Below are 13,517 nucleotides of genomic sequence, written 5' to 3' on the forward strand. Positions count from 1 at the left end.
AACAACAACAACAACAACAACAACAACAACAACATATTGCATTGAAATAGATGAAAGAGAGAGAACTGTTTGAAAGGAATATATGACTAGCTTTTATTTTCATGACAAGAGTCCAGAATGAGAGCTTCATGGGAGAGTGGACTTGGGGTGGCTTGTATAATAAGGAAAGGTGTTTGGTTTTTTGTTTGTTTTTTGTTTTGTTTTACTTTACAAAAAGGAAAACCAACGGGGGAGGGGGGGAGGGGTGGGCAGAGAGGAAAATGTGCAACAATGAATGAATGTAAATCCAAAGTCTGTATAAACTTTCATTTAAAAAATGGGTGATGTTGAGAAGGGCAAGAAAATTTTTGCGCAGAAATGTGCCCAGTACCACATTGTGGAAAACGGGGACAAGCTTAAGACTGGGCCAAACCTGCATAGTATATTTCGGTGGAAGACTGGTCAAGCCCCTGGATTTTCTTATACAGATGCCAACAAGAACAAAGGACTCACCTGGGGAGAGGATACACTGATGAGGTATCTGGAAAATCTCAAGAAATACATCCCTGGAACAAAAATAATCTTTTCTGGCATTAAGAAGAAGACAAAAAGGGCAAAGTTGATAGCTTATCTTTAAAAAAGCTACCAATGCAAGCAACAAATGCTGGCGAGGTTGTGGAGAAACTGGAACCCTTATTCACTGTTGGTAGGAGTGTAAAATGGTGCAACCACTGTGGAAAGCAGTATGGTGCTTTCTCAAAAAGTTGCAAATAGAGATACCATTTGGCCCAGCAATTCCACTACTTGGAATAAACCCCAAAGAAATCATAACTGACATCCAAGCAGATATATGCACACCCATGTTTATCGCGACTTTGTTCACAATAGCGAGGAGTTGGAAACAATCTAAGTGCCCATCAACAAACAAATGGCTAGAGAAGCTGTGGTATATTCACACAATGCAATACTATGATGCATTAAAAAACAAGGAACTCATGCAATATTATTCAAAATGGATGACCCTGTAGGACATTATGCTGAGTGAAGTATCTCAGTCACAAAGGACAAATACTGCATGGTGCTACTGTTGTAAAGCAGGACTGACCTCGGAGTTGGGAGGAGACTGAGAAAGATGGGTTCAATAATGTATACTGCATTGAAACAGATGAGGGAGAAAACTGTTTAAGAGGAAAATTATTAGTTTTTTTTTTTTATGCACGGTTGGTGTTTTACTTTTCAAAGAGGAGTTCCATAACATCCCACTAAATCAGGTCAAAAGGTAAAGTTTAAAATAGACTTTTATAAGGATAAATGATAACATGTAATGACTGTTCACTCTGCAAAATCTTGATCTTAGGGTATACGATACACCTAGCTGGCAATAGCACCCAGGTTTTCCAAATTAGCTAGTCTTCATTTTTCTCTGGTGTGCAAAGACTTCTCGTTAGCTGCCTTCTGCTTTTGTTGCATGATCTCGGAATTCCTCTGCTTTCTCTGAGAGGCAGTCAAACTGTCCTCTTCCCCCCCCCCCCACCTTCCCCCTTGCTAATCTCCTGAGTTTTCTTCATGTTTTTCTGGCGGGCAAGTTCTCTCTGATTTCTACGAGCCATCCCAACCACCGAACCGAGGCTGGAACAATTATTAGGTATTTTTGTCATGACAGGAGTCCAGAGCAAAGTCTGCATAGTGGAGTGGAACTGGGGAAGGGATTGTAAAACAATGAAAGAATTTTTCTTTTACTTTTCCAAAAGGGTAATGTACTAGGAGGAAGTGTTGGGAGGGTAGAAAAGTGCAACAATGAATGAACGGAAATCCAATGTCTCTGTAAATTTTCACTGAAATTAATAATAGATTTTTTTAAAAAAAGGGGGAAAAAACTACCGATGAGTAACATAATTGGCCCCTTTCTTATCTATTACAAAATAGAAATGTCCTGTGACTTTTTTTTTTTACATGTACCATATTTAAATTGATCTCATACCAGGGTTTAGATCATGAATGGCTGGTAGAATATTTTTGTTGGTCAGTCCTGCATTCGGTAAGTTAGGCTTTGTGTAAATTATTATGGTCACACTTTTACAGTTTTGATAGTAACTTAGCAGGTGTTGTTCACTACTTTTCCCTTCCAAAGAGATGACTTAACTCTAGGCAAGTTGGATTAGTCATACTCCATTTTTAACAGAGATGGTGGATGCCACCTCACAATCTATAGGAGATGGTTTTTATATTTAGATTTCCTTAACTGATGATATGAATCTTATTTAAATACTAGGCTGTCTCTTTACTGCCACATGGAACAGAACACAACTCACCTGCTTTAATTTCTATTTATCAGCCTTTTTAAATGTAAGAGCTAGAGTTAACATAGCAAAGACTTTATCTATGTGCTCTTAATCAAGTTCAAACTCCCTGTATCTAAAATGTTGCCTTTTAAGTAACAAAAAAAAAAATTTCAGTGTGGTTTGTGTCTGATATCAAATAAAGCATGTTTAACACTAAAAAAAAGTATCATCTGCATAATGCATGTCCTTCCTACAATTGTGATTCTACATATTCTTCATTTGTTATGATATTCCATCTTTTAGAGTTATTTGCTCAGCATACAAATGAATAGGTATGGAGAAAGGATACAACTCTTAACATACCCCTTTTCTGATTTTAAACCATGCACTATCTGTTCCCTTCTTTTGCTTAAACAAATGCTTCTGGGCATATGTATAGGTTTCCCATGAACACAATTAAGTGTTCTGGAATTCCCTTGTGATTCACATTCTTCCCAATGTTATCTATGATTTATTATAATCCACAAAAAATCTTTCTGGTGTTCTTTGCTTTCAGCTAAGATTCCTGTGACATTGGCAGTGATATGGCCCCTGTGCCATGGCTTCTTCTGAATCCAGCTGGAATTTATGACAGTTTCCTGTGGATGTACTGTTTCAGTGATTTTTCAATAATCTTTGGCAAGATTTCAATTTCATATGATATTAGTGATGTTATGTACCATTGAGTTGCTTGTGACTCATAGCAACTATGTGCATAACAGCTCTAAACCCTCATTTATCCTGAGCCAAGCTTATTGTTTCTGACACACCTACCCTTCATTGCCCCAGCCACTTAATCAATCCCAATCCATCTCATCCAGGATCTTTATCTCTTGTGTTATCCCTCCATCCTCCCTAGCATGATGTCCCTCTCTAATGACTGGTCCCTCCTTGCAACATGCCCAAAGTATGTTAAACGAAGCTTCAGAATCCTTGCCTCCAAAGTGCAGTCTGGTTTCAACCCCTCCAGGGTGGACCTGTTTGTTCTCTTAGCAGTTCATGCATATTCAATACTCTTCTCCAGCATCACAGTTCAAAGGCATCAATTCTTTTTCTGTCATCCCTAGTCACTGTTTGGCTTTCTGATGCATAACAAGTAATTGTGAAGATGATGGCCTGGATCAGGCACACCTTAGTCTCCAGACTGACATGATGTTTGATAATTTCCTCATTCTATTAGATATTTTTTGAGAATGGTAATAAACACGGATCTCTCCCAGTCACTTGGTCAAATAAGTATCTTTCCTTTCTGTTGGCAGAGACTGGTGAATAGAGACAAGGTTGCATATGTTTCCTGAAATAGTTTAATTGGCATTCCATCAGTTCCTGGGATGATGATGATGATGATGATGATGATGATGATGATGATGATGATTTTGTCAATGCTTTCATTTGCAGCTTAAACTTCTTTCTTCAGCAATATTGGGTCTTGATAATATAGTACTTTCTGAAATGGTTCAGTGTTGCTCAATTCTTTTGATACACTTTTTCATGTATTCTTACCATCTCCTTTTGATTCTTCTTAATATTCAATATTTTGCCTATAGAATCCTTCAGTATTTTAAGTCGAAGTTTGAGTTTGTTCTTCAGTTCTTTTAGCTTGAAAAATGCCAAATGTCTTTTTTGCCTTTTGGATTTATAACTCAGGTTCCTTGTACTTTAATTTTAATACTTTGTTTGCATTATCAAGCTATGTTTGAAATCTCTTCAGCTCTCCTACTTCATCATTCTTTCTCCTTGTTTTATATTCTTTTAATTCCTAATCAACACATTCATTAAAGATTTTCCACTTCAGTACAACATTTGTTGTTGCAGTTGTTATATGCTATCAAGTTGTCTGTGACAGTTAGTGACCCTGTGAACAATGGCTCTGAACTCTGCCTTATCCTGAACCATCTCACAGACTCTAACATACCTACTCCCATTACCTCAGTTACTGTGTCAATCCATCTCATCAAGGATCTTCCTCTGTTTCACTCTCTCTCCACCCTCCCAAGCATTATGTCCTTTGTTTTAAAGGAAGGTCCCTCCTGGCCACATGCCCAAGTATGTCAGATGGTGCTTCAAAATACCTTTCAAAATACCAACTTGGTTTCGTTCTCTCCAGAACAGAACTGCTTCTTCTCTTGATGGTCCAAGGTATGTTTAATACTCTTCTCTAGCACCACAACTCAAAGGCATTGATTCCTTTTCTGTCATCCTTAGTCATTGTCTGGTTCCAATGCACAGCAAGTAATTGTGAAGACCATGACCTGGATTAGGTGTGTCTTAGTCCCTAGACTGACATTGTTGCTGTGCTTCAGAGCAGAGTGCTTAACTCTGGAAAGGTCCTGACAGCAAATTTTCCTAAAGCAATTTGTCTTTTGGTTTCCATACTGCTGGTGCCAATAATGTTGATTGTCAAACCAAGCAAGCTGAAACTGATAACAGTCTCAATCTGTTCTCCATCTATCACGAGGCTGTCAATTGACCCAGTGGTGAGAATCTTTTTTTCTTAATGTGCTTCGATCCATATTGGAGACGACAGACCTTGACCTTCTGCAGCAAATGTTTCAGCTCTTCTTCAGTCTGAACAAGCAAGGTTGTATCATCTGCATAACACAGGTTGCTGTGAGTCTTCCTACAATCCTGATGCCACATTCCTGATAAAGTGCAGCCTCCTGAATGATCTGTTCTGCATATAGATTGAAAAGGTATGGAGACAAGATGGCTTCCTGATGCACTCCTTTCTTGATTTTGAACCAGAATTTGGTGTTATATAAATACAATAATTTCCATTGACTTTCAGAAAGGTGTGCGCTAAGTTACTCTTGTATCTGTGATTAGATAAATGTGTATTATTCCACTCAGATTAAGAGGCTTTTAAAGAATATTTTCACTGGTTTTAATGCTTCATTAAGAATGAAAAATGAATAACAAAGAGTAATGAACTACTGACAAAGAGGGTATTGCATGTAAGAAATTAATTTTAAAGAAGAGAGAAATACTTTTTCTTATGTTAGTGCAAAGAAGTTTACTCAAATAATGAACTGTGTTACTATTTAGTCTTCTCCAAGGAAGCAGACTCTATACCATTTAGGATTTCATAATAATTTCCTTAGGTTTATGTTCAAACAGTCTTCTAGGTCGTATAGCCCTGGTGTGTCCAGTTGCCATACAGAGGTAACTTGTGGCTACTGTGAAGCTGAACACTGTGAAACTGATGTGTCAAGTGCGATAATGGTTCCCATGGTGGACAGTGTTTGGTGGTGCTCCCCAGTTGAAACAAGCTTGGAAGCAGGAGTGGCATCTACTTCCGTAAATAGCTTGCCTCCAGAAACCCTATGAACCTGGAGAAAAGATGAAAGTCACTCATGCAAGTGTAGAGGACTTTCGTTCATAGGGTCGCTATGAGAAACCTACGACTCGATGGCACTTAACAACAACAACAACAACAACAACAATATGTTTATGTTTACATTTAGTAAAATATAGTTTTGTTCCAAACAGATAAGAATGACTTTTAATACCAATAGTCTTTAATGACTTTATTTTTATCTATCATTGTAGAATTTATATTAAATTGAGAATAATGTTTGTAATATTTAAAGTAAATTTAAGCTAAGATATATATATTATGTATATATATTTTCTTGTGATTTTTTTATAAAATTAACAATTAGACTGTAACATCAGTTAAAAATGAAGTAATACATTTCTGAATGTAATTAATCACTTAAGAGAAATAACCACTCCAATCTATTAATGATTTATTACTATATAAAAGTCATTTTAATAATCTTATTAGTGCAATAGGGAGTTCTGGTGGTCTAGTGGCAGGAAGCTGCACTGCAATCCTGAAAGGACATGGTTTGAGGCCACAAGCCGCTCCATGGGAGAGGGATGGGCAATCTTCTCCTGTGTGATTAACTATCTCTGAAAACCCACCAGAAGGTCAGCTATGGGTTGGTTCTGACTTGATAGTTGTGTTGTTGTTGTTTTTGTGACTCAATGGTTGTTGTTGTTAAGTGCCATTGAGTCGTAGTCGACTCATAGTGACCATATGAACGAAAGACCTGAACATTTGTATAACTTTCATCATTTCTCCAAGTTCATAGAGTTTCCAGAGGCAAGCTCTTTTGGAAGTGGATGCCAATTCTGCTTCCAAGCTTGTTTAATTGGGGAGATCACCAAACACTGTCCACCGTGGGGAACCATTATCACATTTGATGCATCTATTGTACACAGCAAAAACAACTTTGGTGCAATAATTAAATACTCATTGGCCTCCTGCCAACTAAAAGTTGGTGATTTGAACCCACTTAATAGCTCTATCTGCATTCATTTAGTGTACATAGGGTTTTCAAAGGCCTGTTATATAAGAAGTGAATGGCCAATCCTACTTCCCAGTCTGTCTTAATCTGGAGCTCTACTAAAACCTGTCCACCATGGGCAACCCTTATGACATTTGACACACCAGTGGTATAGGGTTTGACATCACAGCAACCCACAGCAAGCTGACGTACAGTGCTGTACCACTTAGAACGATGTTCTCCCGAAGCACAACAAACTCTAATAGCAAATTAATCTTCACATAAGGCCCGAGGTACCTGAACCAGGAGGCTGTTGTGTTAACAGAGCAGGGGAACACTGCATGGTTTAAAATTAAGAAGGGAGTGTATCAGGATTGTATTCTCTCTCCATACCTATTCAATCTGTATGCCAAAGAAATTATTTGAGAAGTTGGACACTATGAAGAAAAATGAATGAACTTTCAAAAGAACAAACAAGTATGTCTTGGAGAAAGTGCAGTCGAAGCAGGCCAGGATAAAGCTTTGTCTCACATATTTGGGGCTTATTTTTACAAGGGGCCAGTCTTTGGACAGAAATACCCTTGATAAGATGGATTGACTCAGTGACTGGGGAAATGGGATAGGTGTGTCAGAGACAATAAAATTGGCTCAAGATAGAGCAGGGTTTGGGGCTGTTGTACATAGGGTAGTTATAAGTCATAGTTGACTCAACGGCACATAGCAACAATAAGTCTTTGGAAAAAGATATAATACTTGGAAAGGTGGAGCATCAGGCAAAGAGGAGACTCTCAATGAGATATATTGATACAGTGACTGCAACAATGGTCTCACATATATCAGAGATAAGGAGGATGACAAAGAATAGAGCAAGGTTCAGATTCATTGTTCATAGGATTGCTCTGAGTTGTAGTCGACTCAGTGATACTTAAAAATAACAACAACAACATAACATACCCAACAAGCTTGATGTGTTGTAAAAGCAGATGAAAGAAATAAACCTAAAGGTGACTGTGGTTTGTGTTAACTGGATGACTCATGACAATACTGAGTCAGTGGGTCACTAACTTTGGGCTGTTATGATCTACAAGGTTGTAATAGCTATTGACAAATTTCTCCAGTAGATCACAGGTTTTTCTTCTAGTTCATCTCAGTCTACAAGCTCCACTGAAACCTTTTCAGCATCATAACAACACACACTTCTACTGATGGATGGGTGGGATTGAATTTTAAGTGAATTGGTCTGGAATCAAACAAGGGGAAGGAAAGAATTTCAGCACTGTACTACCACTGCCACCTAGGACAGGTTCTTAAATGACTTGAAAATATCCTGTAAGTTTTATAGGAGAGGAAGTGGGTAATGGGAAATGATCAGGCATAATCACTTTTGCATCTCACTTGTTTACTGTGTGACCTGCGCTCAGTTAAATGGGATCTATAAGCCATACTCCAACCATTTGAAACATCAGAATATAGATACCTGTATCTTTTTGGGAGAAGCTTCAGACTGTATACTTTTAAAATAACACAATAAAACATATTAAACTCTAATTCATTGCTTTGGGGTCAGAATTGACCTATAACTGACCCTCCAGAGGGTTTTCAGAGGCTGTTAATCCCAAACGAATAGAATTACTCATCTTTCTCCTTTGTAGCAGCTGGTGTATTCAAACAGCTTACCTTTACTTGTGTCAGTGTAGTTCCTTACCCACTAAGCCTCCAGAACCCCCTAATAAAGTACACGCTATTATTGTGTTGAGTCAAAACAAACTCTAGATGACTCTTCAGAGGGTTTTCAGAGGCAATAAATTGCACTGGAAAATTGCCCATCTTTCTCCTGTGGAGCAGCCAATGGATCCAAATCATGTGCCGTTGGGATGGTAGTTACTTACCTCTAGGCCACCAGAGTTGCCTTATTCTTGTATATTACATACAAATTTTGTCTTGTATGGTATAGGCTGAATTGGCTTTGGACTTCCACAATGAAAGAAACAAGTTTTACCTCCATTTGAACATTCATTTCAATGTTCCTTAATTATATATACATTTGTGCTTTCATAACTTTTAAAAATATAGTAACTACATTTGTATGGCTCCCTTATTGAGTTAAACAAAATCTTTTATTCATGTTCATTTTATATCTTTAAGAGAGTCATTATTTTACTTTTCTTTTGGGACTTTAAGTCTTTTCTTAAATGTTATTTTGTAATCATCACCCATGAAGCAGTCCTCAGAACAGAGCAAGAAAACACTGCACGGTTCAAAAATCAGGAAAGGAGTGTGTCAGGGATGCATCCTGTCTCTATACCTTTTGAATCTATAAGCAGAACAGACTGGAGAAGACTCATCAACAACCTATGACATGCAGATGACACAACCTTGCTTGCTGAATCTGAGGAGAACCTGAACAGCTTGCTGTAAGGACTGTAGTCTTCAAAGTGGATTAATGCCCAACATTAAGAAGACAATGATTCTCACCACTGGACCAACTAGCAGCAATCATAAATGGAGAATACATTGAAATTGTTAACAATTATAGCTTGCTTGGCTCCCAAGTCAACATTCTTGGCACCAGCATTCAGGAGATCAAAAGACAAATTGGACTGGAGAAACTGCTGTCAGGGATCTCTCCAGAATACTGAGAAACCACAATGTTACTCTAGAGAATAAGGAGCACCTGAGCCAGTCCAATGACTAAGGATGACAGAAGAAGCATCAATGCCTTTGAGTTGTGGTGCTGTAGAAGTCTTGAACATACTAGAGACCACCAAGAAAACAAATAAGTCTGTCATGGGGAGGTTGAAACCAAGTTTCACTTTGGAGACTTATTTTGAAGCTCCATCTCACATACTTTGGCCATGTGACCAGGAGGGACTGGTCCTTAGAGAAGGATATCATCCTCAGAAGTGTGGAAGGACAGTGCAGGAGAGGAAGATGCCGGATGAGATGGATTGATACAGTAACTGGGGCAATGAGGGTAGGTGTATCATAGTTAGTGAGACTGACTCAGGACAGGGTAGACTTCAGAGCTGTTTGTACATGGGGACACTATGAGTCGTAGGTGACATGACGGCACATAACAATAATAACATTTTATTTAGGCTGATTCTGAAAGTAATTTTTCCATTTAATTACACTTTGGTCTATTTATCCATATTGGGGGGGAAAATCCAGGAGAGTTTTGTACATTAGATAGTTTATAAGCATGAAACAAAGAATGGTTCTGGGGGGGGGAAGTTTTCCTATGATTTTCATAGTTTAACTCTCACATTCATTGTTGCCTCCCCAAAACTTTCCTCAGTGCTCCCTTCACTTCCTTATTTCTTAATGTATAGATGAGTGGATTCAACATGGGAGTCACCAGGTTGTAGAAGAGTGTGAGAAACTTGCCTTGGTCTTGGGAAGAGCTGTTTCCTGGCTGCATATACATATAGATGATGCTCCCATAGAACAGGGAGACCACTGTGAGATGGGAGCTGCAGGTATTGAAGGCCTTCCGGCGCCCCACAGCTGACTTGATCCTCAGTACTGCTGCAGCGATGTAGCCATAGGAGATAAGAATAAGGGTGAGGGGCAGCAGAACAATGAGAATGGCGAAGGTAAAAGCGAGCATTTCCACTGCACGAGCATCCACACAAGCCATCTTGATCAGCGCCGGCATTTCACAGAGGAAATGGTTAACTCGACGTCGACCACATCTGGAGAGAGTCATTGTCAGTGGAGACATGACAATGGCATTGACCAGGCCGCTCCCCCAAGCCACAGCCACCAATCTTAAGCACAGCTGTGGATGCATAATGACCATATAGTGCAGGGGTTTGCAGACAGCAGCATAGCGGTCATAGGCCATGACAGCCAAAAGGATGCACTCAATTCCCCCAACAGACAGAAAAGAAAAGAGTTGGACAACACAGCCAGCATAACTAATGGTCTTATCAGGGCCCCAGAGGTTTACCAGCATCTGTGGGATGCAACTAGTACTGAAGCAAAGATCTAGAAAGGAAAGATTTGCCAGAAAGAAGTACATTGGGGTATGAAGGCGAGGATCTAATATACACACAAGGATGATGGTTGAATTTCCTAACACAGCTACTGAATACAGAGTAAAATTGACTATGAAAAGGATCATCTCCAACTTGGGGCGGTCAGAGAAACCGACCAAAATAAAGCCATACTCTGAGCTGTCATTGGATTTTTCCATTGCTTTCCTTTCACATCATCTGTACAGTTGGAAAAAAGAAAGAATATTTAATCTATAATTTTGGAAAACCATTGACTATTAAGATTTTTAAGGGACTTATAAACTACTGGTCTGACAAGTAATTCACATTATAAAATCTTCTGCCTTAGCTGTAAATATCATAATTTGCTAAAATATTGTTACATACCTACCTGGTGGATTTGAAGCACCTGCCTTTGAGTTGGTAGCATAGCTTCTTAACACTAGGCCATCAAATGCAAATTATTTCACTGCTGGAAAATTCTAACTTATAATACCTATCTTTTATTAAGTATAAATTACCTTCCTGTGATTCTTAAGACACTTTAATTAACATTCTTCATTTCAGTGTAATTATATATACATCACATCTAATCCCTTTTCAATTGACAGATAGTAAGCAGAGTTTTAAAAAGCTGTTATCACAATTCAATTAAATTTCCTGAAGAAATTTTTGCTATATTATTTTGTTTTCTAGTGACATAGTGGTTAAAACATTCACCTGAAAGGAATAGCTGATGATTCTGACCCATACAGGAGAAGAGTGTGGTAGTCTGCTTCTGTAAAAATGTACAGCCTTAGGAACCAAGAGACAGTTCCACCCTGAGTTAGAAAATGACTCCTTGAATCGAAAACAAGTCTTGAAATAGGCTTGGTTTGTTTGGTTTTTATTTTGAGAGGTGCTGGTGTTCAGAACCAACCTATAGTGAACCCTCTAGCACGTTTTCAGAAGCAATTAATCACACAGGAGGAGGTTCTTCTGTGGAGCAGCTGGTGGATTTGAACCATGTGCTTTTGGGATTGCAGCACAGACTCTTACAAGTAGGCCTCCAGAACTCTGGGTTCATTGATGAGAGGGGCTTGGTTTTTTGATTCATTTTTCATGTATCCTTCAGTCTCTCATTATTGACAATAACCTTCTGAAAATGTCACAACCAAAGTACAGTACTCCAGGTATGATTTGAAAAGTGGAGGAATTATTGAGTATCGTAAATTGGGTTATTATGATTTTCTTAATATAGCATAACTATACATTTAGTTCATATGTTTTTATTGTTGTTAGATGCTGTCAAGTTGAGTACAACTCATAGCAACTATGAACAACAGATCTGAACCCTGTCCTATTGCCATCCTTATCCCTTCTGACATACTTGAATCTATTGCTACAGTCACTGCCAATTCATCTTGCTGAGGGTCTTTCTGTCTTTTGTTGATCCCAGAAAATGTTGTCAACTCAGATCTCTACAACCTATTTCTTTGTAAGTAGTAGAATTCTTTGGTCTGTATTTCCAGGGTCAGGTTGAATATTCTGTTTAGTAGTAAACTGGCAACAGTAGCTATGTTTGTCTTTTATTTGTCTTTTGGAAACATCAAAATACTGATTAGCTTTTAGAGTGGCAATAGGGTTAAATTGAAAGAGAGAAAAGGACAATAAAGAGCAATTTTAAAAAGAATAGAACAAAAACTAGTATTAATATGGTTAAGAAAACAAAAAGCTGAATTAATAAAAATTACTCATAATTGGAACAGAAGACAGAATGTTTAAATAAGAACATAGAATGAAACAGCAAAACAACAAATATAGAAACACCTCAAGTCTTACATTCTATAGGCTCATTAATAACACAGTATAAATAACAAATTAGTTAAGTGGATGCCACAAAATATATATGCTTCTAGAAGATCTAAACAATTCAGGGATATTTCTAATCTGGGGGGAAAATAAAGGCAGAGTAAGGCTTAATTTTCTGTTGCAAATATTTGAATTTTCAAATAGAAAAACAGATTTTTTTATAAGAACATTTGGTAAATTTATTTTCTGCATCGAAATATACAATCTTAAACTAAAGGGAAATTTTCTTCATTGTCTTTAGTCATGTAGGCTTACCTGGTTTCAGCCTTCATATTGGAAATAAAGAAATAGGAGAATACATTCTGATTCTTTTTTCCCTCTGGTTTAGACTGTTGCTTGGGATTTTATGAAATATTGTACAGTGAATACTAGTAAAAAGTTACAATAAAGTGACAAGCACTGTGGCAATGGGACAATTAAAACGGACTTTCAAGGGGAAAAAAAAGTAACAGTAAAGTGACAAAGTGGATGCACTAGAGATGCAATACAAATGATTGCAAGATAGCAACTTGTCAAAAAAACAGCCTGTCCAGGCGGCCAATCAAAATTCTTCTCTATGCCTTATATTTCAGAAGAGAAGAATTATAAAAGCCATGTGACTTAACTTTCCTGTAATTAGATTAAAGTGATGAAGCACAGCACTGTCTCAGATAAAATGAATAAAATGGAACAACTGCCAAAGGGTAGTTAAACTATGGAGAGATGTAATTTTCTGTATACCTGCCATTTAGTCCAGTATAAAAATTTCAGGAGCTAACAAAGTCCTAAGCCAAGGATTTTGTTGCTGACTTCACAAGATTTAGAAGCTCTTATATCTCCAGGTGGAAAAAATGGAGAACTAATTTCTTAGCATCAAAGATGGCATCAGGAAGTTGGCAAAATATGATTTTTTAAATTTATATCACAGGGATTGCTCTGTCCTTTGGGTAATTAACTGGTGCTGCAGAAGAGAATAGAGCCATATTCTCTTAGGGGAAATCAAAGAATAGCATCAGCTGTTTGAAATTCAGAACTTTTGGGCTCTTGATTTTTGTTTGGGATCAGTTGGTCTTATCCTTAAGTTTTTTGACCTTTTA

At 37.8% G+C, this 13,517-nt stretch overlaps 1 protein-coding gene across 1 annotated transcript; it reads right to left on the bottom strand.

The window, feature by feature from the left end:
- Positions 1 to 9,860: 9,860 nt before the first annotated feature.
- Positions 9,861 to 12,713, bottom strand: LOC102860788 (putative olfactory receptor 2W6-like). Its single transcript, XM_006902647.1, has 2 exons — positions 12,697 to 12,713; positions 9,861 to 10,797 (listed from the first exon to the last, which is right to left on the bottom strand). The coding sequence occupies exons 1-2, from the start codon at positions 12,711 to 12,713 to the stop codon at positions 9,861 to 9,863; spliced, it is 954 nt and encodes a 317-aa protein (XP_006902709.1).
- Between the last annotated feature and the right edge of the window lie 804 nt (positions 12,714 to 13,517).

Source organism: Elephantulus edwardii, unplaced genomic scaffold (genome assembly GCF_000299155.1).
Source record: "Elephantulus edwardii isolate Elephantulus edwardi_28Jun2011 unplaced genomic scaffold, EleEdw1.0 scaffold00433, whole genome shotgun sequence".
Taxonomy (NCBI): Eukaryota; Metazoa; Chordata; class Mammalia; order Macroscelidea; family Macroscelididae; genus Elephantulus; species Elephantulus edwardii.